The 27,751-nt window shown below is 40.4% G+C and overlaps 1 protein-coding gene across 1 annotated transcript; it reads left to right on the forward strand.

The window, feature by feature from the left end:
- The first annotated feature begins 2,942 nt into the window (after positions 1-2,942).
- Positions 2,943-27,402, forward strand: GPT2 (glutamic--pyruvic transaminase 2). Its single transcript, XM_082289854.1, has 11 exons — positions 2,943-3,506; positions 13,643-13,732; positions 15,212-15,320; positions 18,964-19,097; positions 21,048-21,291; positions 22,050-22,129; positions 22,689-22,825; positions 23,521-23,695; positions 24,463-24,618; positions 25,639-25,751; positions 26,972-27,402. Exons 1-11 carry the CDS (start codon positions 3,180-3,182, stop codon positions 27,060-27,062), a joined length of 1,656 nt encoding a protein of 551 aa, XP_082145980.1. The 5' UTR covers positions 2,943-3,179; the 3' UTR covers positions 27,063-27,402.
- The last annotated feature ends 349 nt before the right edge of the window (positions 27,403-27,751 follow it).

Here is a 27,751-nt window from a genome sequence, read left to right on the forward strand (position 1 = left end):
CTTTTAGCTTCTTATAACTGCAAAAAAACCAGCCTGTGTCTTTATGACTAAAGATGGAATGCAACATGGAGATCGAAGAACCTTGGTAAGCAGCACTCTCCACCTCCTATGTCCGGTTTGTCTGAAACTTGGGTTCATACGATTTGCACATTTGTTTAGGAACAACTTTGCCTCAACATTGCAAGTTCATCCTACACTATTTACTTTCAGGTAAGCATCTGTATTAAAATAACCTTTGGAGATACATTTACCACGTGTAAAGAGAGAGATACTTTAACACCACTTCATATTGCATTTACCATGGAAAGGCTTTGTTTCATCCTATATGTTTCCTGTGTGCATTTCTAACCTTAAGAAATTAACCAGACTATTGAATTCCAGTTCTGCATATATTTATTCCAATTTTTTACTAAAACAATTTTGGCTTGTGCAAAGTGCGTTTGCAGGTGTCAAGCCTCATTCCAAGGCTGCCCTGTGTTACACACTAACCAGCAGCCTTATAAAATTTGCAAGCAAGGTCTGAGGGCTTGCTTGGATTGTCACCAGTGCAGAAACAGAGATGTCAGGGGATCTGTACCTTTACTTGTGGGGGATCAATCAGAGACACGGGGGCAGTGCTGGCTGGACACTTTCTGCTACACCAGCTGTTTCTGGGGGATGGATTGGGGGTGGAACAGCAGTGTGTGGACCAAGAGCAAAGGTTAACTTGTGTTCTTCCCCCAGCAAAATTAGTGTTTCCAAATTACAATCCAAACTTTGCTTTTAATAATCTGGGTAGCATTTCAACCTTGATTTCTAAGGAATCATGAAATACACTTGAATTAAGATACCTGGGAAGGCTACTTGTATCCACTGAATGTAAATATTAGAATTTAAAATTTGAACATTTCAGGTAATCTGATTAAAGCTTACTATAAAATCTAGTCTGGTTTTGTGGTAAATCCAACCTTGACATGTCTTACCACAGCTTGAAGTATTTTCTTCTGAACTACTTTTTATCAAACCTAGAGAAAAGGCACCAAGACACTCTTTGTTAATTATCAGTCAAACTGCCAGATTCAGAGAGCACTCGGCTTTCCAGGTACATGACTGATGACAACTTTAAAAGTAATGTGACAAAACATACAGGCTCCAAAACCTGACATTTCAAAAGTTAAAAAGGTTTAAAATATGGGGGGGAAAAAAAATCACATACAATGTCCTGCAACAGTTGCTGCAGCTTCAAGTAAACAAAAATGGACTTCTTGGAACTTGAATTTCTAACAGAGCACTCTATTGGGTCATTCTGTGGGCAGAATTTTGGAGGGAGGACAAGCAGGGTCAGAAACACTCCACATGGCCTTCACAAACTGAACAGTAAACAAGAAAAAGCTCTTAGTACAATCAGTACAATGACTGGAAACAAAAACAAATGAGTTTTCTGCACTACCTCAAGAATGTTCCTTCAGCACAAAAACCCATCCCATCTCTGTTATTTTGTTAACTATGAATTGACTAAAATCCTCACGCAGCAATTATTTTTAAATTAGCACAGAGCAAGTGCTGAAAAATACTGCACTTGAAATAGAATAAGGACTGGAGCAAATTACTAGTGAAACTAAACACTCTGGCAAGCAGAAGCTTGTTAGAAAGAAGACATAGTAAAGACAAAAAAAGGCTCAAGACATAATTGTATGCAATGAAATAAAATCAAACACAGCAAAAGCAGCTTCCTTGCTCTTCATCAGCCGAGGAAAATACCAAAACAGAACAGAACCCAAGTCTCAAACCATCTAATTTAGGCACCTAAAATTAGGAAGCTGGTTTGCCATAGTCTCTCTAAGTGACGAAAAAGAAAGTAAAAAGAAGCTTCTACAAAAACAATTCACAAATAAGGTTGATTTACAGCCCAGGCTCTTACTCAGGGAGGTAACATTAGGTCATAGGAATATTCCTGACTGAATGATCCCTTATTCCACTCTTTGAGCACAAACAAGGAGGCTCTTCTGGGCACGCAGGACGGGTAAAAAGGGCCTTCTCCTCCCCACGGGTAGCAAGAAGGAGAGAGCATTTACCTCTCTCTTCCCTGAATTCTGCTGCTGTTGTATTTCATGGCAGACCTCCAGTGATTTGCTGTGAAAGCTGAACTGAACCCGAGAGATAAAAACATTTTCATCATCTGGAAACAATGAGGAAACTGTGAAAGAGGACCGGCTTGTTCCTGCGGGAGGGAAGGATCAGGAGCAAATGCTCCCCTGGCAGAGTGACAGGGTGAGGGACGAGGCTCTGGCGCTCGTTCAGCCTCGCTGCCTGCCCGACTCTAGAGCCGCTCTCCAGCAGCCCCGCAACAGGTGACCCACCCGCAGACCCCACCGCGCACCCCGCGCCGCATTCCCAGAGCCACGCCAGGCTGCGAAACCAGCGCAGGCGGCCTTTTCCCCACGGACAGAGGAGAGTCGGCGTGGGCAACGCCGCACTTCTCACACCCAGAGCAGAAAAGCACACTCAGACAAAGGGAGCGCTCTGTGCGCGGGCAGGCGGCGGCACCGCGGGCTCTGAGCGGCAGCGACGCCTCCGTGGCACCGAGAACACTTGGCTTTGCCGTTCCCTTAGGAAAATCCCGCGCACTTGCCCTGACCCCGGCTCCCCCAGCATCTCCAGCAGCAGGAGCGCGCCCCGCCCTGCAGACAATGCGGGAGCGGCCCAGGGAGGCCTCTGGGTGCGGTAGTTCCCTGCCCACCACCTGATGCCGTGGGCAGGCGCAGCCGGGACTACATCCCCCACCAGGCAGTGCGCCCGCAGCCTGGCTGGTGCAATCACACCTTAGCACGCCCCGGGGCCGGGGCCAGCGCCGGCTGGGAGAAGGATGGGTTTGCCCGGGACTCTTCCAGAGCACTAGCGGGGGCACTTCTGTTGGGGACAGGGGGCTGCAGCGCTATTCGGATGCAATGGTGGGATCTATTGCTCCTGTGGTGGCATCGCAACATTGCAAGATCAGTTGTATCCATTACAATTAAGTTTGTGGGATCTGGACATGAGAGGATCGAGCGTATACGAGTAACTGTGCCAGCTCTTCGGCATTTCTTCTGACTGCATCTCCTGCTCGCGTGCATCTGACTAGCGCCCGGTTCCGATTACAAAATACACCGATCCCCAGCACTTGTATCCTTAATTTGGCTTTGGGAGCTACCCGAACAACCATGCATCGGTTTGTCTTGGTTGCCAGGCAAGCTGCGGCAAGGCTGTGCGGCCGCGGGCCAGGGGTCTGCCGGGGCGGAAGGACGGACATGGCTCTGCGTTGCGCCGCTTCGCTGGCGGCCGGGCAGCAGCCGCGGGGTCCCCGGCGGGAGGGGACGGTGCGCTGGAGCAGCGCTGCCAAGGCCTCCGCCGTGAAGATCAACGAGAAGGCGAGCAGGGAGAAGATCCTGACGCTGGAGTCCATGAACCCGCAAGTGAAGGCGGTGGAATACGCGGTGCGGGGCCCCATCGTTCTGAAAGCCGGGGAGATCGAAAAGGAGCTGCGGAAGGTGAGGCAGGGGCGGCGGGGCGGGGCAGGGCAGGGCAGGGCAGGGCAGGGCGCGCTCCCCGCAGCCCGTACCAGCTCTGCCCCGGGCGCTCCTCCGCCGCCGCTCCCGGTTGGGATGTCGCAGGGCTCGGCGGGGACATGACACCCTGCGGGGCTGAGACGCGACTCTGTGGAAGCCTCGGGAAAGCGGGAGGTACCGCGAGTGCCGCTGCAGTGCCTCCTACCAAGTTAAAAACTCTCGGAGCACAGCAGCCTGTCTCCCATCCCTCTGCTGCCCCGAGCCGTGGCCGGACGCGCTCTGCGTCTCCCGCCCCTGCCCGGGCCGCCCCCGGCCCCGCTCCGCTGCGGCAGCCCCGGCCCCGCGCCCCTTCCCACGGGAGGCGGCAGAGGCACGGAACAAAGGAAGCCGCTGGCCGGCTACTGTTTATCTGGTGTCACTGGCTGCCTGAGGCAGATACGGGACACCCCCATAAAGCAGTGTTTACATTTCTCCGGCCACTTTGACCCTTTGCTGCAATCCCGTGTCCTTTGTGTTATACAAGGAGGTGAGTGACCAGCTTTCATCATGCTGATAGAGCGTTTAAGTCGTTCATGAGGATTTTAGCGATACTGCCTTGGCCGGGGCAGGGAGGCACCTTCAAAACCGGCGGCGGCCTTCTGACAGGTGAGCTGGACCCGGCTATCCCAGGCGCTGCTCCGCAGCCTCATCCAACACTGCTCTGGGTCGTCCAAGGAGATCACCGATAATGTGCTCCTTTTTTATTGCAGAAGTTGAGGTGCCTGAGGACAAGCCTTCAGAGCACAAACGCTCAGTAACGCTGCCCAAAGTTGTAGGTGGTTGGTACTCTTTGGAGGATCAGATAATAAAGCAGATCCTAAGAGTCTGGGCCAATATGTGCTAAATAAAGCATCCAAATCAGTCATCGCTTACATTTTGTTCTTCAAATTTCTTTCTTATTCCTTGAGTATTGAAAAAAAGATTAAAAAGAGAAATCCTCAGCAATACAGACATGTCTTTTTGCTTCTACTGTTCAAACCACAGCTTCCCCTCTCATCACAAGGACTTGCTTATTTTTGTTTTGAATAAAGCATCTGGCAGAGTAGTTTTTCTGTAATTTCAGCTATTATTCACTGCCTTTGCTGCTTTAGAGAGTCTTTCTAATATCTTATTACAGGTACTGCAAGACCATTTTCATTAGTTAATGAAAAGTGCTTTGAACAAAAAAGTGCTACAGCAGTTCTAACCATAAGAGATTAATTCTCTGGTCTTCGTGTTACTTGGTTCCCCTTGTTTTAGAAGGTGAAACGTTTTCAGCTCACTATAGTATATACATCAACTATTTGTCTCATTCAATAATTATTAAAAACAGCATCTTTTTTTAGAATTTCGCTTAAAAACTTCAGAGTGGTGATGGGGAATTAATTTCAGAACATCTGTTTTGATTTTTGCCTTAAAACTTGTTTATAAAGGTGTCATTGTGTTTACGCAACTAGGTTCCCTAGTGGGTGCATTTTCCAGAGTATAAAATCTTCCAGTGTTCTCACTGAGTATGTTTCTTTTCAAGTTAACATCGCAGAGCAGGAGATATTACTTGACAAAACAAATATAAAAGGCCCTTCACTAACTCCTCCCAGCTCCCCTGCTTACTCCAGTTACCAGCTGAGTCACTGGCAGAGAGAATAATCTGCTGTGCACTTATGAAAAAATCTAAGAGCAAGTCACTGCCAATTGCTATATTAAAAGATTTTTATGTCAGTTTTGCGTTGTGCCTACTTATGTGGCATTTTCCATTAAATTTTTTTTTTCCAGGAACCACACTCATGGAATAATATTTGCCATTGATAATGGCTACCAGCATTCCTAGAGGTGACTATGCTTTAACACAAGTAACGCAAACAAACCTCCCAGCTGGCAGGGAAAGAGGAGAAGAATTACTGCAAAAGTTGAGACAGTGTATCTGCAAAGAACACTGATCAACTCAAGCAAGCAGAAAGACTTTACTTTCTTCCACACTGCTCAAGTTATTCATTCGTCTTTGCCCTTCTGATAAAAATACTCCTATTCATTCCCTTGTTTAATCAAGCTGTCTGCTAAAGCATACAGTGTTGAGTAATACCCAAGTTCCTTATAAGTGAAATATAGGTTATCTAATTGTCTATTTTTTGCGTGTGCGTGTCTGAAATTTAATTATGTGTGCTCACACGTCAGTGGCACTTCTTTTTATTAAGTTGGACAGCTTTTTCCATCTCTCTCAATCTTAGCTCACAGAGTTAGGCCAACAACTGCCAGCAGAATTAATGCTGCTGGATGAAGAGAAGAGGCTAAAGTGGTTGGCAGAGGAAGGGGATGCCCCACAGTATCTCTAGATCCACAGCTACTCTTCACTAACAGCGAGAGTTGCTCCGTAGCAACTCTTCTACCTCTGATGGGGAAGGAGCTTTGCACAGGCTGGAGAGCAGAGGTTCCCCAGTATGAGGTGGAAGCACTGCAGTGACTGGGGGTAACAAGAACAGGCAGAGGTGAAGCAATGGCAATAAATCTGCATTTATCCTGTTCTGCCCAGATGCCTTTAGGTAATTTGTTTCTAAACTGAAAGCACCCTAAATGCAGCCATTGTCTAATCAGATGTGATAGAGGCTCTCCCTGTTTAAACTTGGTTCCATTTGGTTACTCTTCATACTTGCGTAACTTACACAGCTGTTATGGAGATTGTAAAACAGCTACTTGAAGCTGTTTGCAGAGTGTAAGCTTTCATCTACCTTGAGGTTTGTTAGTGTTCAGATCCCAAATAGCAGCTTCTCTATTATTCTATCTGGCACTTGCTGCTTCTCTATATTAAGTCCAAATGATCACAACAGGAGCTGTTAACTCCACAGTGAACACAGAAATAAGGACTAAAATGTTACTCAAGAAGTCTTTGACTGGGCAACTGAAGGGATATTCCTTAAAAAATAAATAAAAATGAGGCAATAGTTTCAGCTCATATGCTTGGGACTAAGACAATGTAAGTGACAAGTAGAATACTCAATTAAAGCAGAATAAGATCGATTGTCCAATACAGGTGGGCATGCTGTACCTGGATTTCACAAGTTTTGTTGGCTTGTGGCCTGTATTCATCTAGGTGGAAAATCAGGGGTTTGATGTACATTAAGTCTTTCAAGATGGAAATCTTCATGCAAAATCAGTGACTTGAATTACTTTCCTGAACCTTTTTTTCGTAATTTGGAAATTGTGTCATTCTTCGAAAGTGAAAACCTCTGTTCTCTTCCCCTTTGCTATTGGTAGCAATCAGCAGATTCTGGCTTACTAAGATGACAGAAAGAACAAACTTCAACGATTCACCTTGGTGTTTCTGGAAACTTTTTAAAGCAAGCTAGAGCACAGGCATATTTTAATAAATGATTACAGTCTAAATAGAACTCAGTCAAGTAAGACCTTTTTTCTACCCCCTTTGTGTAGACTTGCTAACAGATGGCTACGATATCAAGTATTGACTTTAATTACGTTTTGGACTAGAAAATTGCTCCTGAATACAAATTCAATGCAAGAATAATGCAATCTCTGAACAGAGCCCTTCCCTTCACCTAATTAGTAATAACAAACTAACTTATCTTTACATAGGCAGGACACATACCTGATTTGTTCCTTTGCATTCATGCTAATTTTAACTGACCTTGTTATGGAAAATCCCTTCATATCTGTTACCCTGACATTTCTCTTCATCTGTACTGTCCTTTTCTCCCCCATTCCTGATTGGGTTTTACATAATGTCAAGTTCTGTGTTAGGTTAAGTTGGCTTACATCTCCTTACAAAGCGTATGCATATTAAACAGCATTTCAGGATCCACAAGTCAGCTCAGATAATATTGGAAGCAGTGCCTGGCTTAGTGTAAGGCATGCAAGGTCCTTCAAAACTTTCAAGTTACTGAAAGAGAATTGTAGGGTAGAAAGGGGGAGAGGGATGGTGTGCAGGGATATATTGTCAGCATGTAGGAAGTTCTTCCGATAGGGCAGGTGGGTAACACATCCCAACTCTGGGCCTGGAGCCGTGGGCCTTCAATGGCATTATACAGTTTCTATACACTGAAGCCCCTATTTTTCTGTTACCTTTACAGTATGCTCATCTCCTCTGCCCACGCTTTTCATTTGCATAACTATTGCAAATGAGTTTATTCAAGCCACTTGTTCACTCCCTACATTGCTATTTAGACAATAAAACTACCAAAATCCTTCTACTTATGTAGCTGAAATCTCAGGCAGCTTCTGCTAAAGTATTTTGGTTAAAATACTGTAGAGCTGGTTTGAGTTTTTTTCCCCCCTCACTAGTTCATCAGGCTTCTAAATGCAATAGAAAAAATCTGACTTAGAATCCAGCTTTAATTGTAAATGTGAGTTGACTGTGTCCCTGGGAGTTTTGGAAAGATAAAACACAGTTTAGACAATGACATGCAGAAATATGATTTAACACGCCAAGAAAAAGATACAAGATTGACTGGTACACCCAGTAATGAAAGATGTTAAGCTTAAATTACCATCCTATAATTTTCTGCTTTGAATACGTGACTGTGTGCACACTGAGAAAGTATCTTCCAGGCAAGAGCATCTGACCTCATTAAGACAGAACTGTTGTTCCTCAGTTGTCTGTACATGTTGCATACGTAAGTGTATCTGTAGTAAAACCCATGTTTTTTAAGAGGGGAAAAAACTACTGCAGATGAAGTTGAAACAAAACTGGTTTCAAGAGCATGATTATCAAAATCGTATGTTCAGAAGCACGCAACCCACAGGATCCAGTTTTTGATATTTTCTGGTTGAATACATTAGCAAAATTTACTCCAAAATAGACCTTTTCCAATAACTCTTCAAGTTGAGGGTCCTAATGTCTAATCACTTTCTAATGAGCATTATTTTAATTCTGTCTTTTAATTCTGTCATGAGTTCTAGTACTTTATCTATGTAGTCAAAAATTCTGAATGCAAATCCACTTCAGTCAATGTGTCAGGCAAAAGTAACTTGAGGACAAGTTCTGTTCTGTAATCTCTGAATCAGATCTGCCAATTAAAGGTCAGCCCCACTGATTTCCTCATGTGATATGAGGGGGCATGCAAGTCATCACTGCCATTTTAAGTCAAAATCCAGAACTTTCCTTCTCCTTCCTCCCCAAAACAGCTCATGTCAGCTTGAACTACACAAGCATAATACAAACCCAAAGCCTTACTCCATGGTAAGCAGGTCAGGTTTATTTTTCTGCTGTGAGCTGTTTTAATAAAAAAATTGGAATGCTAGTTCAGGTCTTCAGGTCCCTATTAGTTAAGGGCCTCTGGGCAATGCCTTCTTGGCCTCTTGAGAGGAGGAGATAAAAAAGCAAGCAAGGAGCTTGGCTACTACAGCGTAAATCTCAGCTATGCTGAAATGTTTGGGTTTGCCAGCTCTCTGATTGTACAGCTTGTTTGTGCAAGTCACAGCAAAACCAGGCTCAAAGAAATAGTACAGTGTTTCATAGTGTGATGTTATTGCCTGATAACCATGAAGAGGAGGCACAAAGCAATGGTGGTGAAAATGAAACAATTGGGAGCAGCCAGGAGCAGGCAAATCCTGAAATTCAGAAATAGCTGTAATACCATGTTACTCTCCTGGGATTAAAAGCAGCTCACATTTTAGTGGCCTTCTCAAAGGAACCCTTTTCAATTCTTTCCTATTACCAAATCCACACGTGCTTCTCTCCAGACTGACGGTTTTCCTTTGAAATTTGCTGAAGATTTAGCAAAGACAGTGTCAGGTCAGTTTGCACCCTTCTTTACTCTTCTGGGCACAGTGGTATTTTGCAGTTTGCCAGCATTTTCAGATGCTACCTTTGTAAAGGGAACCTCCAGGTACTCTAAAACTCCTAAGAGACAAACCAGCTCCTGGCAGGGCATTGGCCTCATGGGTGGTGTATGTTCTGGCATCACATTGTTTCTTTGATCAAGTAATTCTCTCAACACTTCTTGCATCGTGACTCTCTCTTTGAGAGACAGCTCATTGTTTCATACTGTTCTCCTTTTCTGTTGTGTTTTTTGAGGCTGTGGGGATGTCTAGGAGAAGAGGAAGCTTCCCCAAACCTGGTAAACTGCATTTGTTATTATACTGGCTCTGTACCAATGAATTCTAGTTCACATATAAAAATCCCTTCTCCCAACTTCATGTGATATTTAGATACAGTTGTTAGTATAATTGTGTGGCTTGCTTCAGGTTTCAGATGTTTTTCATCTGTTTTCTTAAAAGATGCATTTCTTCTGAAAAGAGCAGAGAGACAGAAGTAACTGTTGAAGGAAGTAGTTTCTGAAGAGCATATTCCAAATCCTGGATGATTCTTTCATCCATTAAAATCCTTTAATTATCCAGAAGACAGGTACTAAAAGAAAGTACATGTTTTTAATATTTTCTCCTTTAAACTTGAAAGAAAAAGATGGGTTCTCCAGCTTTAAAAATGGCTACTATCATGAATCTGTTTGCTAACACTGTCAGAAGAGTGGCAGGAGCCTGGCCTTGTTCCCAAGCTGAAGCTGAATCACCTTGTGAGCACAGTGTGAGGTGCCGCCAAAGGCAGGAGGCTGGAGCAGAGCTTGTTTTGTAGGGCTGGGCATTGGTTTTCCTCCTTGATGTGGTTCATACCCTCTTCAGAAGGCAGGAGAATCAATCTGGAACTTACTGCTCACGAGTTTGTTATTAGAGCTCCTGTTATGCAAGCTTCCCTTTTGCAAATCTGCCAGCTTCAATCCAGCCAGACTGCTTCTGGAACACACCTTGCAAGCCTGCCTGCACCCAGAGAGAGGGAGGGGATGAGAGACAGGCAAGTGTGGTGAGGGATCCCTAGAGAAGAGCAAAACAACTCCAATGGCCCAGTTCCTGCTCCCCCTGTGTGTTCCTTGGCTTGCAGGGACATAAATAGTCTCAGCTCAGGTGTGTTGCTGACATGGTTAAAGACTGCTTAGCCTTCTGCAGTGGAATAAATCTATGACCTGTTGCAGCCCTTTTCCTACTTCTTTGCAATCTGATGTTGAGGTTATCAACATCACATTCACATTTCCTCTTTTCATACAGATCTTTCCACATACCTTCCAAAAAAAGGATTTGGCATAACCCTCCCCTTGGATACCCACACCCATCACCATAGGAGAAACCTTGACACAAGTAGCCAGTGATTAATGCGGCTCTGTAAGAAGCATCTGAGCAGAATTCTGCCTTGAACTCATCTGCAGAGGCACAAGCACTGTCTAGACTTCCCTTGCTGCCATCTGATATCCCTGCTTTGAAACTTTGACCCATTACTATTCAGCACTTGTTCTTGCCTGTTATTGTTTTCTGTTCCCTCTTTTTGAAATGCTAAGATGCGACTTTTTGTTCTAAAGAACTTTTTTAGACATTTTTAAGAACTTGTTTAGAACTTCTTATTTTAGACTAAATCTGAACAACTTCTCATACTCCTTTTTTAACATAGAGAGCCTAGAAATCAAGTAATAGAAAAATACTAAGTGGATGTAGCAATTTTTGTATAGATTTCACTAAGAGAGGATATAGCAAGTCTCGTGAAGACAGTTCTAAAAAATTGCTGATATTAACTCGTTGTCAGGGAAGGAAAAGGCTCCAGTTATTTAAAAGCATTTCTCATTTGAAAGACAAAAAAGATAACAGCTCTTGTAGCTGAGACCAAGAAATACAAATTAATGAAGAGGGCCATGGGCCTTTAAGTCGATGGGAACTGTGTGCACAACACAGAAACCCCATCGTTACTTCTCTAACAAGATTTTATGGTGAGAGAACTATTGTGCATGGTTTGCTACTTATTCCAGACCCATCATTTGAGAAGCAAAGGCAGTGTGGGGCTTGTGGAATAGGTGATGATTCTATACTTGCAGTGATGGCAAAAGCACTGAGTTTGGCCCTAATAAAGATTCAGATGGTATCAATGCTAATAAGCTACAACATTATTTATGATAAACTTGACACAGACACCAAAAAGCTCTGTTACCTTTGTTTTAAAGGCTGTGCCGCTATAAAAACTCCAAAAGTACGTTATGAAATGCCAAGTACCTTTCAGCATTTCACCAACCAAAGAAGCAGCTATTTTTTTTATTGCAGAACACAATAGTATTTGTGAGCAAAAAATTTAATGTAGGGTATTTCTATTATTAGGGAGTTGGTTTGTTTTGGTTTTAATCTGATAAACCAGAGTACTTCTATTTCACGTTGCTGTTTTTTCAGACTGCCTAACTTAAGGCAAAGGAAGTATCTGTGTTCCTTAACAGATTTGTATTACTTTGCAAATCCAGTGAAACTGATTCAATTTGCTGTAAGGACCAAATGCAACCAAAATATGTGGGAATTTTTCTTCATTTCAAGCAAATAGAATTTGTTTTTCTTCTACATACATCTTTCTCTTCCTACTTATTTGTAATTAGAATGAAACAATGTGCTGTCAGTGGACCCCAGATAGCTTGAAGAAAACACATTTTTAGCTGGTTACATTACTCATAAATTACTAAACTTCAGCCTCAGATAACTCTAATGTTTATCTGGCATCCCTATTTCTAATTCTTTATTTAGAGCTGAATTCAGCTTTTAATTTAGGGACTCAGATCAACAAGCATAAAAGCAAATGACTTGATGTAGTCAGTGTGTCACTTCCAATTATTTTAAGTGAACTTTTTTTCTATTGCTGCTAAATGTAAGGCCATGTAAAATTTACCCTTTTCAATCAGGATCATGTAAGCCAAATTGTCTGGTCCTAATGCCATTTCTAACTACATATTTAATTTTAAAAGAAAAAAAAACCTGAAGGCTCTCAGTTATATGATGGGCTGGATCCACAGTGGGGATAATCCTCCAGATCTTAAAAATCCAAATCTTAAACCTCCAAATCTTGGCATCCAAATCTTAAACCTCCAAATCTTGGCATACCTGGGGATCTGTATCCCTGCTGAGTACCTGTATTATTGTTATCTTTGCACATCTGGGTTTGGGTCTGTCACTGAAGTCCAACATCATAGTCCATGGTGGAAAAGCAAAAATCAGTCAAGGCTTGCCAGCCACATATTCTATATCCAAATCCAGTTATTGTCTGTAAATACATGGACCAGGAAGAGGCTTTCTGAGTTCATGCCCAAAGCAAGTTGTTACTGGTAATTTTCTACAGAAAACTAATCAGTCTCATTTTGCAGTTCCTTAGTCCACATGACAATTCTGTCACTCTTAAGAGGCCTTCCTACTATCTCTCAAATATACATTAGAACAACTGTAAATTTATTACTGCCTATCTCACTTATTCTTCTTGTAATGTTCTCTTTTACTTTCAGTGAATCTTTTTTTTATTTAAACCACTGGTGGTTTTTTCAACCAGTCAGTTCCTTGCCTTTTTTATGCCCTTATTTTATTTTGCTTTTTGAAGAGCTGTGATTGCTAATCAACATTCATTAACTTCCTTCCCTGTGTTTTCATGATGCATTCAGTTTCTCACAGGAAAAATGGCTGGCTGTTCAGATTTTGGAGACTAGGAAGCTTTTAAATATTCATGGTGATTATTTAGCACTTCTGTTTATCATACAGAGCCTCACTATGATATATAGTGAAACATCTCTACATGGAAAAGTGGGGTCATCATACAAGGAATACTTAATCTAAGTATAAAATAAATAAGCAAGCAATGTCTTTACTGTTTTTACTCTAAAAGAACTAAAGGTCTTTAAGTTTCTTTTGTTGGTGGTTTCTCAAATATCCTCAAGTCTTTTTAGCTTCTTGACTGATCCATCCCTCCCTTAGGGGTCTCAAAGAAGTTGCTCTAATACTGACAACTCAAAATGCCCTTTTTTCATTTTTTTTACTTCGATATGTAGTTTACAGCCAAGTCAGTCTCTTACTTGCAGCTAGCAGAAGAATAAAAGCCAGTCTATTATTTAAAAATGTGTCACAGTCAACACAATTTCTGTAAACCATTTAAGATTTACTGGCAGTATTGCATAAGAAATGCATTAAGCTTTACCTTAAACACTGTAGCTGTTCTGAGATCAGGCACTGTTTAGTTACAGCCATATGACAGATACTAAAGAAGAATCATCTACTTCAGCCCTAACAAAACATTCTGAATTATCCCTTTCTAGGGAATCAAAAAACCTTTTACTGAAGTGATTAAAGCCAACATTGGAGATGCACATGCAATGGGACAGAGACCAATCACCTTTCTCCGTCAGGTAAGACTACTATAAAACATTATTATTAATTTTTTATTAGAATGCCTTAAAAGCTATCTGATATGGGTGTTAATATAAGTGATTCCCTAGATGCAATTAGACCTAAAATAGTTCTTTTGTAAAAAATTAAAAATGTTCATTTTTGAGCTGAAGTCCTACTGCTTGCTGATTGTCCTCTTTTAACACAGTAGCTTTCCTTAGTTTCCGTATCATTCCCCACCCATACTTTTTCCTGCCACTTCTGTGTTATCAGTCAGCACATTCATGACCAATAATGCTCTTCAAGAAAGGAAGTGGTTGTCTTTAAAGAGAAAAACAAAAACCTTTCTTCATCTGAGAGTATACTTTGAGATCTGCACGTAGCTGGTTTCAACTACTTGTACCGTATCTCATTTTGCACATTTTACCTCTGGGCAAGCTAATTGGTAGGTTAACTTTTAGGGAAGATTACAACAGAGTTCATGTTTGTATATTATTCCTAAAACACAAATAAGGTTAAAATGAGTATTATCCTGTTTACTGAGCATCCCTCACATCCTCATGTAAAATCCTCCATCTATAATAATGTAAATTCAGAGACTTGCAGGACAAACTGAAGCCTTATCAAACTGCAAGTCCGGGTGATGAGGGTACAAAATCGAGCTATGCAGCAAACTAGGGAGACCTGAGCTTCTTACAAATTATTCAGACATATTACAGGTTATTCCAATGTTATTAAATAAAATGGGAAATGCTTTCTCCCCATGACTGTGCACAGACATGGATTAATTCATTCTCTTTGTCCAACAAGATGACAACAGCCTATCCATATTACACCATGTAAGCATAAAAATGAGAGAGACTGGAATAAATTAAGCTGATCTCAAGAGAGGGCTCTCAATTCTTTGTGTCTTACATTCCTTCATTAACTTAATTCTGCCGGGTCGTGTTGCTACTTTTACTATGTTCTATATCACCACTTCTTTTTTTAATTCAATATTTCCCACAAATTCAAATCAGTAAGAACTAGAAGTTATTTTGGGGAAGGATTATTAGAACATGCATCTAGGACTTCAAAAGCTGATCGTATTTCTCAGTTCTGCTCCATATTTAAAGTCTTGATTTCCTGTCAATAAAGTGGGCTAGTAATACACAAAGAGTGAAAGATGGAGCTGGTTAGTGATAACATAGGAATAATTAACTGTGCTTTACTGTGTTTGCACTACACTTAGCTCACCTGGACTCCAATCTTCACTGTCTGTAGTACAAATAGTTAATAATTCTAGAGCTGTTTTTATCAGCATAACTTGGAACATGATAAGATTTCTTCTCTTCTGTGAGCACAACCCTTAAAAAAAACCAACTGCAAACTCTTCATCAACAACCTGTTTTAAATTAGCCAGTATTTGTGATCTTAATTTCCATGAAAAGTTAACATAATATCATCAACTTAAAATAACCATTGAAAAGTGGCCAATTTACATTTTCTTGGCACTCCAGGTAGTGGCCCTGTGTACATACCCAAACCTGCTGGACAGCCCGAGCTTTCCAGAAGATGCCAAAAAGCGAGCCAGACGGATCTTGCAGGGCTGTGGAGGAAACAGCTTAGGTAAGGCTCTGTTCCAGTTGCTCCTGTTGGTATTAGCAACAACAAAGCTGGTTTCAATATCTGCAGCTGGTGGGGCGGGTTTGCAGTGTGACCTACAGGTGGTGACAAATGGTGCAAATTCTTGGTGGGACTTGTGACAGAGGAGAAGGTGAAGGTTATACATCTATGGAGCCCTTGCCACAATAACATCTGCGCGTAACTAAACAGAACGCTGAGATTTTTTGCACTAGGAAAGTGGCAGAAAGTACTAGTGAGGCTCTGTTCTGTTAGTGTGATATCTCTTAATCTGGGGCTCTGTGTCTCCTGCTAAGACTGGGTGGAGGGTTTTACAGTTTTACCCTCTCCAGAGGGTTCCTCTGACAAGGACTCTACTGTCTCTGTAATGCTGGTATCAACAAACAATATATGTCCATCTCAGCTGATCCAGTACACGCTCCTGGATCTTAATTTTGAACTGTCAGTTCAAGTATGTTTGTTGGAGGATGATCTGGGGTATCAGAAACTCAGGTACCAAGGTGATAATGCTCTGCAAAAGGAAAGCTACACTGATGAAAGGTGGTGTTTTTTTACCTAGCTGAGATAGTTTTAACTGAAGGTGTCAGAGCTCTATTTCTCCAAGGTAAAATAACAACTTGTGAAAGAACTACAAGGCTCTGTTCTTCAACTACTGTTCCTACAAGAGTACACATGTAATATCCACATAAGTACAAACTTTGCATATTCAGTAGAAAGGAAATGGAAGAGACAATTTCTTTCTCGTATGGTGACTGTGCTGCCTACTTGTACCTGGCAAATGCCACTAGAATTTCCACTTTGCAGATACTGCTACAGCTGCTGGGTGCAGCAATGAATCTGACACACTTACATTCTTTCAAGTAGGCAAACAGTGACATTTCAGAGGACTTATTACAGTAATTGGCATATTTCTTAATTTTTGTGATTGCAGTGCCTATTTGCACTGGCATATTTTGAGAGTAGGTGCTGTGAAACTTAATAAAATTAACAAAACATAAACAGTGATTGCATTAGCAGTATTTCAGCTTTGGACTATTCCTAACAACACAGCCTAATACAGAATGTATTTTATCTTCACCTTCTTTTATTGGTTTGTCTTTTAATGTAGACCATTAAAAATACATTTATTAAATCTGAGAAGTTCCTCTAGCTAAATGAATCCCTTTCCTGTCTTACTTTGGAACAATAAATGCACATAGTACTGTTGGCACATAAGAGTTACTGGGGATACATTTGAGTTTTGACTCAGTCTTTCTTTGTAGTGATTCTGAAATTCAGGGACATGGAAGGAGTTCTCAGAATGATGAGTCTTGGCCCCTTGGTGCTCCCTTCCCCTTAAGGGCGTGGTGGCGTGGGACATCACAGCCCCATGTTGGAGTAAAGTATAAGGAATTCAGCCTTGCATAATATTTCAGAAATACGTTCCTTTTTTTCAGAAGATCATGCATTTCCCATCATTTCTGTTAGCTCAGTAGATTCTGAGGAAGTAGGCCTGAAACTGTTGCAATATTCAAATAAGATGATAATTCTGAATACACCCTCTTAATGTCAGTGGATAAATTGAGGTTCTGTAAGTAACTGGAGTCTAAATATCTTTTTATCTTGAAATTATTTATGCCAAGAACAACTGTATCTCTAAATTCCTGACAACTAAAACCACAGTAGACTTTTCTGATGTGCTGTACTGGTTTCTTCCCCCTCTCCACCCTGCCTGTCTCCAGTATAGTGTGTCAGCCGCTTCTTTGGTCTCTGGAGCTCATCAGCCTCTGTACAGCATCTCAAAACACGCAGTTGGAGGCACAAGGATGTGCAGCTGAATGGAAGTTACCCCTATCACTTTATTGGTAGTCTGACAACTTACTGCTGTTCTCTTCATGGCTGAGAAGGAGAAATTTGCTTTCTTCTGAAAAAAACAAAGATTAAAAGCTGACCTCTCTGTGTAGCTTTAAGTGTTGTGTTTTGTTCAAAACCTTATTTTTTAACAAATTTGTCAATCCAACACAAGGGTGAAATCACTACATATGGTCAAAGCCATTTGAAGAGTTACACCCACATCTATACCAGCCTATTTAAATGTATTAATTACAAAGTTAATATGAGTGTCTTTTCCTCTGGAAATGAACTGGAACACCCTCACTTCCAATGAACATTCATTTGGCAAATCCCTATTCATGGTTTGAGTCTCGCTACTCCCAGGCCATATATGAAGGCTCAGATGTGTCCTCAACTTCTCATGTGTCCAAACACTCTGGGATTCTACTGACACCACTTACTTTGCATGTGGGATAAATGGCATGTCTTTCCAGGCATTTGAGACATTTACCCCTCTCCTATATACAAAAATACATAATATATGTAGCTTTATTGGGTTGGGTTTATTTATTTGCATCCCACAATGCAAACATACGGATTCTAGTCAAAGCCATCAATTGAGTACAATTAAGTGTAGAAGTACAGATCAATTAAGTGCTCTGTATATCCTCAGAGTGGTAGGACTCAGCACCCAGTGGCACACAAGACAGAATGACAGCTTAGGTTTGTTCTCCTCCTTTAACAACATCTTCCTAGCTGTGGTCAAAGACCCATGTACAGACCCAATATAACTTCTAGTCCTGTAAAAGTGAATGTTTAGGACATCAGGGAACTTCATGCCCTGAATTACTGTTTTGTCCCATGCAATTGTGCAGTACTTGCAAAGGTTCCTTGTCTTTTTAAATCATGCTTTCACAGAAGTCCGACCAGGCAGACTACTAGCAGATAACTGAACGATAAGAGTTAAGTCAGGCACAATTATTCCACTGCACCCAACAAGCAAAGAAGATTCTGCGGCTTCCTGACAGTGTTCTAAAATAGATGTACACTTGTCACTTCTTTGTCCGTCAGTCTTAGGCTTCATAGCTTGAATCCATTCCTCACCTTGACCTAGGCTTATTTTTACTCTTTATTTGTTGCACATACTCAGCAGTGATGCACACAGGCATCTAACAGCTCATTTTATTTAAGATTATTAGTTGTGCTCTGTAAACTGCACATGAGATTGGGGTGATTCTAGACATTTCTGCTGAAAAATGGTTGTGGGAGATGCTGTGGGGGAAGAAGAGAAGCAGTTTAGGATTTTTTTGGTTTCAGACTGTGGGAGAAAATGATATGTTATTTTCATATTGCAAATAAAACCCTTATATTTGTCATGGAATAGAAGAAGTTACTTTCCTTTCTATTGCACATACTACCTCTGTTCCTTGTTCCCATTACTTAAACAGGAGTTTGTTTACATTCAGAAGTGCTTCCAAAATAAAGCAAGCTACTGAAAGATAGTAAAAATGGGATTGCTGTCCCAGTTTGCAAAATAGGCTTGAAATCATGCTTTTTACCAATCCAGTATGTTATTTTTGTATTTTAGTGATACTTATTGTATTTGTCTAACTCCAAATTAACTCTTTTGCTCTATGAATGAACCAGCTCCCTTTCCTCCTCCATGGAAAGAAAACCAAATCCATCCTGGGGATCCATATAAATATGGCTCATATGCAAACTACTCCATACAATATTAGCTCAGGAGTTTTGCTAGCAAACAGAAAATCTGATGTACATTGTACTGAATTCTCATCTAATTTTCTGTTTGTCACAGGATCCTACACTGCCAGTCAAGGTATAAATTGCATCCGTGAAGATGTTGCTTCATATATTGAAAGAAGAGATGGAGGGGTTCCTGCAGATCCAGATAACATTTATCTCACCACTGGGGCAAGCGATGGCATTTCTGTAAGTGTTAAAATGAAACCTGTCCTTTCTTGGTACAAACTGCAGCTTATCAGTTACCTCTGGAAATACAAATCTCTGTTAAACCTCTGGTCTCACAAAGTCCTGCGAGTTTGGTCTGGCAGATACTGAAGCCCCATTCAATGAATATCCAATACTGTGAACACACCAGTGAACCCCCTGTGTGGATGTCAGGTGCCAGCTGAGAAGCAGGCGCAAAGTCTCTTAATATACATTAAATTGTACTTTTCTGTAAAGGTGGTATGAACTACAGGTGCCTAAATATGAGTTTAGAAGATTCAGAGCATTCAGACTAAATAATGGTTGTCCTCAGTGATTAAGATACATAAACATTGGAGATTAGAGGGTATCAAGCAGTGGCAGAGGGAAGAGGGAATGACCTCAGAGGTGAGAAGTCTCAGCAGCTCTTCTTCCAAGTGAACTCTGCTAGTGCAGATCAATGCCAGTGAAAATCCCAAAGATGTATTTCTGTCTGTGTATTTCAGTTTGTTTGAGAAACACTTCAGGTTTTGTGTTCAGCCAAGGTTCAAAGACGGTCCTCAGTTAAGACAGGAATACCAATCTCTGTCAGATTGCTCCTTTACACAGACCCATTCACTGATAGCACAGCAGCAGTTTGGCTTTTACGAAAGCAGCCTTTGACAGTGTGTTGGTGAAGGTGGTTTTTTTTTAAAGGACATCTAGTGGCAGAGCTCAGAATGACAACGATCTGGCAGGAACAGCTCTCCAGAGGTCTGCAGTCAATTGGCTTTCCAGAATTTCTGGCACTGGCAGCTTGTCAGGAATGGCAGCGTAGTACATCTAATCTGCACCATGCTGATTTGATTTCACCATTGATGTAAAGTCAGCACCACAACGAGTCTCATTATTTGGCCCTTCCAAAGACAAAACAACCTCAGGGGAGAGAGGGTGTTGAGGAGTTTTTAAATATGCATTTGGTCCTGATTATATGTTTTGGATGCTTGGTATTTTTAAACTAGTGGTGGGTACAAAATTATATCGATTATAAATCATTAGCTTAGCAGCTGAGTATGTGATGAGAGGCACAGAGTTGCAGATTTTGTACCAGAACCACCAAGAAACTAAAGGATACTACTGCTGAGAGAAAAGATATTTTTGGGTTTAGATGCCAATTACACGCTGATAAGGATGATTGCTTTGATTGCACCTGTACTTCAGAGTTCTCCCTTGGTTATAAAGGCAAGAAATCTCTCTGCTTCCTGCCCCTTGTGCACTGTTTTATTTAATTCACATGTAAAAACCCTCCACATCACACAGCCATTGGGCACAAGGAAATTGTCTGGACTGACCTTAGCACAAACATTACCTTTCTGTCTGTGTCTTCTGGGAATAAACTACATATGATTTTATTTCCATCCCAACACATGCAGACTTCTGATCTGTTCTGTTACTTGAAAATAAAAACATAATTGCTCATAATGGAAAACAGGTTTCTCTGTTCCAAGGGAGAATCTGCACAGGCCCCAGTTCTAATTTCTGTTTTTATTTATTGGTCTCTTGTGGTTAATGAGACAAAATGAATGGAAGGCAATGAGCAAGAACTAGCTAAAGCTTCTTTGCTTACAACAGGGCACAGCAGAAAAATCATGATCTTGATATTCCTGTTGCGAACTTGCCCTCTAGCTTTGTGCTCAGAATGTTTTTCCTAAATTTTGCAGTTGATTTGGCATGATCTTTGGAAGCTATGTCATGAGAGGATTCCATTAAGCTTAGACCATCCTTACTCAACCAGTAACAACCTGAAATAAATAATTCTCTTTGACTATCTGCTTCTAGGACAGAAATCTGCCTTAACTCTAGACGTTTTTAGGAAGGAAGTTTAGTAACTTATTCCAGAGTATATTATTAATTCTGGTGTGTGACCTTTCTTTTTTTTTTTTTTTTTTTTTTTAATTCCTACTTTTTCCCCAGGCAATTTTAAAGATCCTGGTCTCAGGAGGTGGCAAATCCCGAACAGGAGTGATGATTCCTATACCCCAGTACCCCTTATATTCAGCAGCCATCTCTGAACTGGATGCTATCCAGGTGAACTACTATTTGGATGAAGAAAATTGCTGGGCTCTAAATGTGAATGAACTTCGCCGTGCCTTGAATGAAGCTAAGGCATATTGCAATCCAAAAGTCCTCTGCATCATCAACCCTGGAAATCCCACAGGTCTGCAGGAATTTTGTTTAGTGAATGGGTTTATGGGTTTTAAGACCTTTTTTTTCTTTACTTTTTCATTCATTTGACACTGCAGGCAAATCCTAGGTACTTATCAAATACATGAAGCTGAATTCCAGAGATCAGTGCTCTAAGTAGGACAGTATGTTTTACTTTTAGAAACATATTTTCAGTATCATGGAACTCCAGAAAGGAGGGAGCAGGTTCACTTCACTGGATCCCATTTGAAGCCACTGCTTCCACTGAAGTTTTCCAGACTTGTGGAATGACTTTCAGTCACTTTTGGTCTCTGTGAAAGATCTTGCCTCTGGCATAGCCTGTAGCCCCTTGCTTCTGAGAGGCAATGACTGTAAAAACTCAGAACTCAGTGGCAAGCACTGCCTCCCTCAGAATTTAGTTGTTTGAGTAGTTGAGGTTGACTGGTAAGAAACTAGCTCCCACCTAACCATCATGCATATGAGCATTTACAGTGATTAGCTGTACACAGAGTACTCTGAATAAGTCATTGGTTGATTACTGTATCTCACACTTCCCTTGCTTAGGATGGACTAAGTTACCTTGTACCATAATTCTTCCGAAAATGCTCCTTAATTTCATACCTAGTGAATGGAATTCTGAAGTTCAATAGCACTTTTCAGAGGACAAGTGGTATCTTCTTGAAAAGTTGGTAATCTGAGTAAGTCTGGGTGAAAAGATTGGTATGTGTACTCTCCACTAACTTTCTTCTTGCTTTAAAAATCAAACTATAGGACAGGTGCAAAACAGAAAGTGCATTGAAGATGTGATACACTTTGCTTGGGAAGAGAAACTTTTTCTTCTGGCTGATGAGGTAATGGAATAATCTGTTCTCTCAAAGGCACAGCTAAGAGTACTCTTATGAGGATTAATTTTGTTCCATGTGTGGTATTGGTATTTTTTAAGTACAGGGAACAGACTCTCTGTTACCATATTAAGACATGAACAGACATGCAAGATTCTTAATATCAAAGGATCAGTATAACAGGTGGCTTGATCTGGGTTTGAACTAGAGAGAAAGTGTAGGGGACACAAGGAAGAACTTTGCTGCAACAGACCTAAAAACCTGTGTGGTGCTCAGACCACTTCAAACGGAAGAAACAGAAGGAAAATCAATTTAAACATACAAGTAAAGGTTAAATCATACAAAGAAGCTCACTGTTCTTCCAAAGGCCCAGCCTTTAAGTGTGGTCACATCAGATAAAAAGTATCATTACAGTAACTATTACTTAACAAAGAACCTTGTGTCTTCTAACAGCTTTTAAGTTTTGAGTATAAGGACTGTTTCTTCAGTTCAGATCTGCCTCTCTAAAAGGCCATGTTTTATCCTTAGTTGGGGGAACAGAGCACATTAATGTCTTCTGACTGTTCAGGTTTACCAGGACAATGTGTACTCTGAAGGATGCCAGTTTCATTCTTTCAAAAAGATTCTGTATGAGATGGGACCCGAGTACTATAACAATGTTGAGCTGGCCTCTTTTCACTCCACCTCTAAGGGATACATGGGCGAGTAAGTCTGATTTAGTTTTTTTTTTTTTATTTCATCTTCCTCGTTAATCTGGTTGGACAGCCCTTTTATGTTACTGACCTGAAGGTAATCCACTGTAATTAATCCTCTATTAATTTTAACTAAAGACTATTAAGAAAAGGAAAACAAGCACGGAGTAATGGATTAACTCAGTGGTTTTCAAAGTACCAAATAATAAGCATATTTATTTCAGACACCTAATGCCTCAGTCCCACAAAGGTGAAATCCTACAGTCCCAATCTGGACCTGTGATAAAGGAAAATTGGCCTCCAACATTCAAGGGAACAGCTCACTAATCACTGGGAGGTTTGGTATTACAAATGTTTGGGTATAGTTGTTTTGGGGAGCAGGAGATGGAAGAAAAAGAATTTTTTGATTAAATGTATACTGCTACAGCCATATGCTCTTGTTCTGAAGATTAAAGATCCATGTTAATTGTTAACTTGCCTAATAGGGAAGCTGCTTGTCCACCTTTATCTCTGTATGGGATACTGGGACTTAATGTCATGTAGCTCCATCTGAACCCATTATCAGTGTGGCAGCTGTTTCAACAACCTGTATGTTACCTGTTGTAAGATTCTCATTAATTGACTTTCCACTTCTGCAGTCATTTTCAATGCTTTTGTGGTATTTATACACTTGAGGTTAACCAACCTCTTCTGTTCACTTTGTCACAGGTGTGGCTACAGAGGAGGTTACATGGAGGTCATTAACTTGCACCCAGAAATTAAAGGACAGCTCGTTAAGCTGCTTTCTGTTCGCCTTTGTCCTCCAGTCTCAGGACAAGCAGCCATGGATATTGTGGTGAATCCTCCAGTGCCTGGAGAAGAATCTTATGCACAGTTCATAAAGGTCAGCAGTAACATGCTTGCTCTTTTGTGCATTTCCCAAACTTATCCTAAGTACTGGGAACTCAAACTATGCACAGAGATCAGTCTTCTTTCCTTCCTCCTTGGACAATACTGTATTAACACTAATTTACAGAACTATGGAGTGTATTCAAAATTAACTTAATATGACACTTAAAAATACTAGGAAAGCATTATCAAATCAGTTTTCTTGCTGATAAATTCAAATTTTTTCCTGTGTTTAATATGGCAAAAGGTTTACTAAATAAGATTTGCTGTTACTAAAATCTAATCAGGAATATAAGTTTAAATAAAGTAATAAAATCAATCTTTTTCTTAAATATCCAGTGTCTTTATATACTGAGCAACATGACAATCTGAATTGAAGTATACATATAGTTTCTCACTTGTAAAAATGAAGCTGACTCTGTCTTAAAGTATTACATTATCAAGTCCAACCAAAGGTTCAGCTAACATGGTCTCTAGAAATAGCCAAGAGTGAATGCTCAGAAAGAAGATTGTGAGAAGGCACAAAGATAGAGACTTCTGTAGGTTATTGTCTGACTACAACACTGTAATTGTATCCTGCTAAAGCCTTTTTGCACTGCTGTTTTTAAGAGCAGAACTGGAATTCGGAATATGGTTTTCTCTAATAGCTCAGCAAAGCCCTACCAGTGTTTCATTTGGGGAAGGCTTTTTGAAACATAGTTTCTCCTGGTGTTTTTATTGCTACTTCAAATGTGTCCAACTGAACACCTTCCTTTTAAACAGGAAAAGGAATCTGTTTTGAACAATCTTGCCAAAAAAGCCAAACTAACAGAAGACATGTTTAACAAGATCCCAGGAGTTCACTGCAATCCTCTTCAAGGAGCTATGTACGCTTTCCCACGGATCTTTATTCCTTCCAAAGCCATTGAGGAAGCTGAGGTCAGTCAGTCATTCTTACTCCAATCCATTTTAACCTCCTCTCACCTGTACCTACCACTTCTAATGATGAACTTTGATTCCAGAGATGGAGTACAAAAGCAGTATTTCATGGGCTGTGTATGATTTTAAATATAACATGACCTTTATTTTAAGAGAGGAAAACAAAACAGATCGTTTCATCATAGTGCTAAGGTTCCCAGGTTGAGAGTGTCCCCAAGGACGTTGGTGTTTAAGTCACACAAGTAGCTGGCCCTGTGAGGTTTCAAATTGCTGCCTGTGCCTGGGTTAGGGAGGCCAGCACGTGTGAGTGGCAGTGTGCTTCTGACCCTACAAGGGAAACCCCATTCAGCAGGATTGGAAAAGAGGGCTGGAGGTTTCCTTATAAATTTCACCGTTTTGCCTTTGGGACAGGAACCTATATTAATAAATGATAAGTCTTTCTGTTCCTAAGCAGAGCTCTGAAACCTAATTTGTAATATTCATTTTGTAAAGGGAATCTTATTAGCTGAGAACAAAAATAGGGTTGTTTTTCAGCTGCTTATTTGATTAGGTATATAACCTGGATATATTTAAGAACTTTTCATAGTTATTAATCAGGGGACTTCCTAGGCAGCAGATTATTCAGGAGGAAAAAAAATAGTAACTGCCAACAGAACTGGAACACACAGTTCTCAAATTAATTTAATCTTATCAAATGTCAGTGCCTTAGATTTTTCCAAGTACAACTTTGAGACTTTTGACAAAAAGTTACAAGCAAGTCAAGGAGAATAACAGAATTACCTAAACCCTTTCTTTTGAAGTGAGTTTTTGTGTAGGTTATTCAGCCCTGTTCCTCCTTGAAGTACTGTTATTTAATTTACTGTGAACTGTCCCATTAGCAATTGTTCCTCACCTTCTTTAGGAAATTGAATAAGAAACTAATAATGTAAGATAAGGATTCAGAAAAAAAAAAGCAGTCATGAAATTCTATATATTAGGAATATTTTGATTTCTATAATTCCAATGCATCCTTTCCCTTAGGCTCATAAAATGGCACCTGATATGTTCTATTGCATGAAACTTCTGGAAGAGACTGGAATATGTGTTGTACCTGGAAGTGGATTTGGCCAGAGAGAAGGAACCTACCATTTCAGGTACAGTTTCTGTTTATTTAAAAGCAAATTAGCAGTAATAAGCAAAGTATCATCCCATTTCTTTCTCTTCTGATTAAATATGAGGATTTTTATTTCAGTTTCTGTTGTCTCAGTGTCTACTGGACAGTTTCTGTGGACTGACAGCAAGGTCAAAGACCTGGTCTGCTAGATGAGCTATTCAAGTTTTAATGGTGTTTTCACAGCTTGCTGACATAATTACATTTTATTTTTACACAGTGGCATTTGAAATGCCTTCTCCAGGAATACAAACAATAGTAATAGCTTAGACTTTAATCTTAAAGTTGGCTATGGAATTACAAAAATTGCCCTGCATTCTTTTGGGGGAGGAGGGGGTTAAACTGTGTTTCCATATGGAGAAACTTCATGAAAAATGCAGTGTCTTCCCTATAAATCTGCTTTTTAAAGACTGTATAACTTTCTTACCAAAACAAGATGTTGAACTAAATAATCTAATACCAAAACTGTGTTGCTTTTGCTGCCAATAAATAGAACTTTGCTCTAGCCAAGTCACTGATAGCTAGAATTTATCATGGAATTTAGTCTTCCTCAGTCTGAAACAACAGAACCGAGGGTATCTTTAGCCTTGACAGTTCTGCAACACAGCCAGCTGGGTTAGACCCCTGGGTACACACAGCTCCAGGAAAATCCTAGAGTCCATTCCTGCACCAGTGTAGGAAAACCATTGTGATCTGTGTGTCTTGTGTACAGCCTGGCATACACACCCCATGGCATTTTCAGATTATGCAGAAGAAGGGAAAAAGGGACTAAAACCTGCAGAGTGGCATGCTGCATTGTTTTAATGCTTCTGAACTCAGTTTTCAATTAAAGAAAAAATGTACATTTACTCATAACTGACAACTCTTAAATCTCAAAAAACTGTGTGTAATTTGGCATAACTGCCCAACAGTGGAAACTATGTTGTTCTTATTTCTTACTGATAACCTTCTACACCACTCAACAGAAAATAACAGTTCTTGAATTCCTGTATTCTAACCAATTGAAACCAATTTCTCTAGTGTAATGGTATAGTTCATTTAAAGTAAAAATGCAGAAAATGAGATAATCACATCAAAACAGATATTAAACTTGTTGCTTGCTGTGCTTTGAGATTAATCAAGATCTGTGCAAAGATCACAGTTTAGTTGGTTCTGAAGATAATGTGGGTTGGTTTTTTTATTTCTTTAAATATTATTTTTCAGAATGACCATTCTTCCTCCAGTAGAGAAGCTGAAGATCCTACTGGAGAAAGTGAAAGACTTCCACATAAAGTTTCTTGAAAAATATGCATGAAACTACTGTGGCTTTTTCCCCCTCATCCCCTCCCCTTCAAGGCAAATGCAGACAATGAACAATGATGTGCTAAGAATGTGCTGTTTATCTAATTTAACTAAATTCAAAATAGATAGAACCAGACTCAGATACTGCTACAACTTATTGGACTATTAAAGTTACGTCTGGTGTAGAAGACATTGTTACACCAACTTTTTATAAGGGGAAGGGGAAGAATGTGAAGAAAGCGGTGAAAAGAAAGAGTCAGTAAATGTTTTTGTGCCTTGATTGGAAGTTACATTTGTGAACTTTTGACTCAATAGGTTGGGGAAGGGAATTGCTCATTAAAATTACTACTGTCATGTGGGCTTTTTTACAAAACAGAAATGACAAGTTCAATTGTTTAGATAGGAATGTGTTTCCCATCTTAAAATTCTACTAAACAAAAATCCAAATTCCTACATTATAGGTATTTCTTGGTTTAGTTTTTGTTGGTTTTGTTGTTAAGTGTGAAGTGTTCTCCAAACCTGATCAAGCATGTAGGGACAGCATTCTTATTTAAAAAAATCTTCAGCAGATGTATGCAGATGTCTTTGAAATTCTGCTAAAAAGAAACCCTGCCATCCCAGCATAGTTGGAATGGAATATGCAGTTTTGATCAGAGGAGTGAACATGGTGTCTGCTTGAACCATATTTTTATGGAACTGAAA

Source organism: Coloeus monedula (genome assembly GCF_965178545.1).
Source record: "Coloeus monedula genome assembly, chromosome: 13".
Lineage (NCBI taxonomy): Eukaryota > Metazoa > Chordata > Aves > Passeriformes > Corvidae > Coloeus > Coloeus monedula.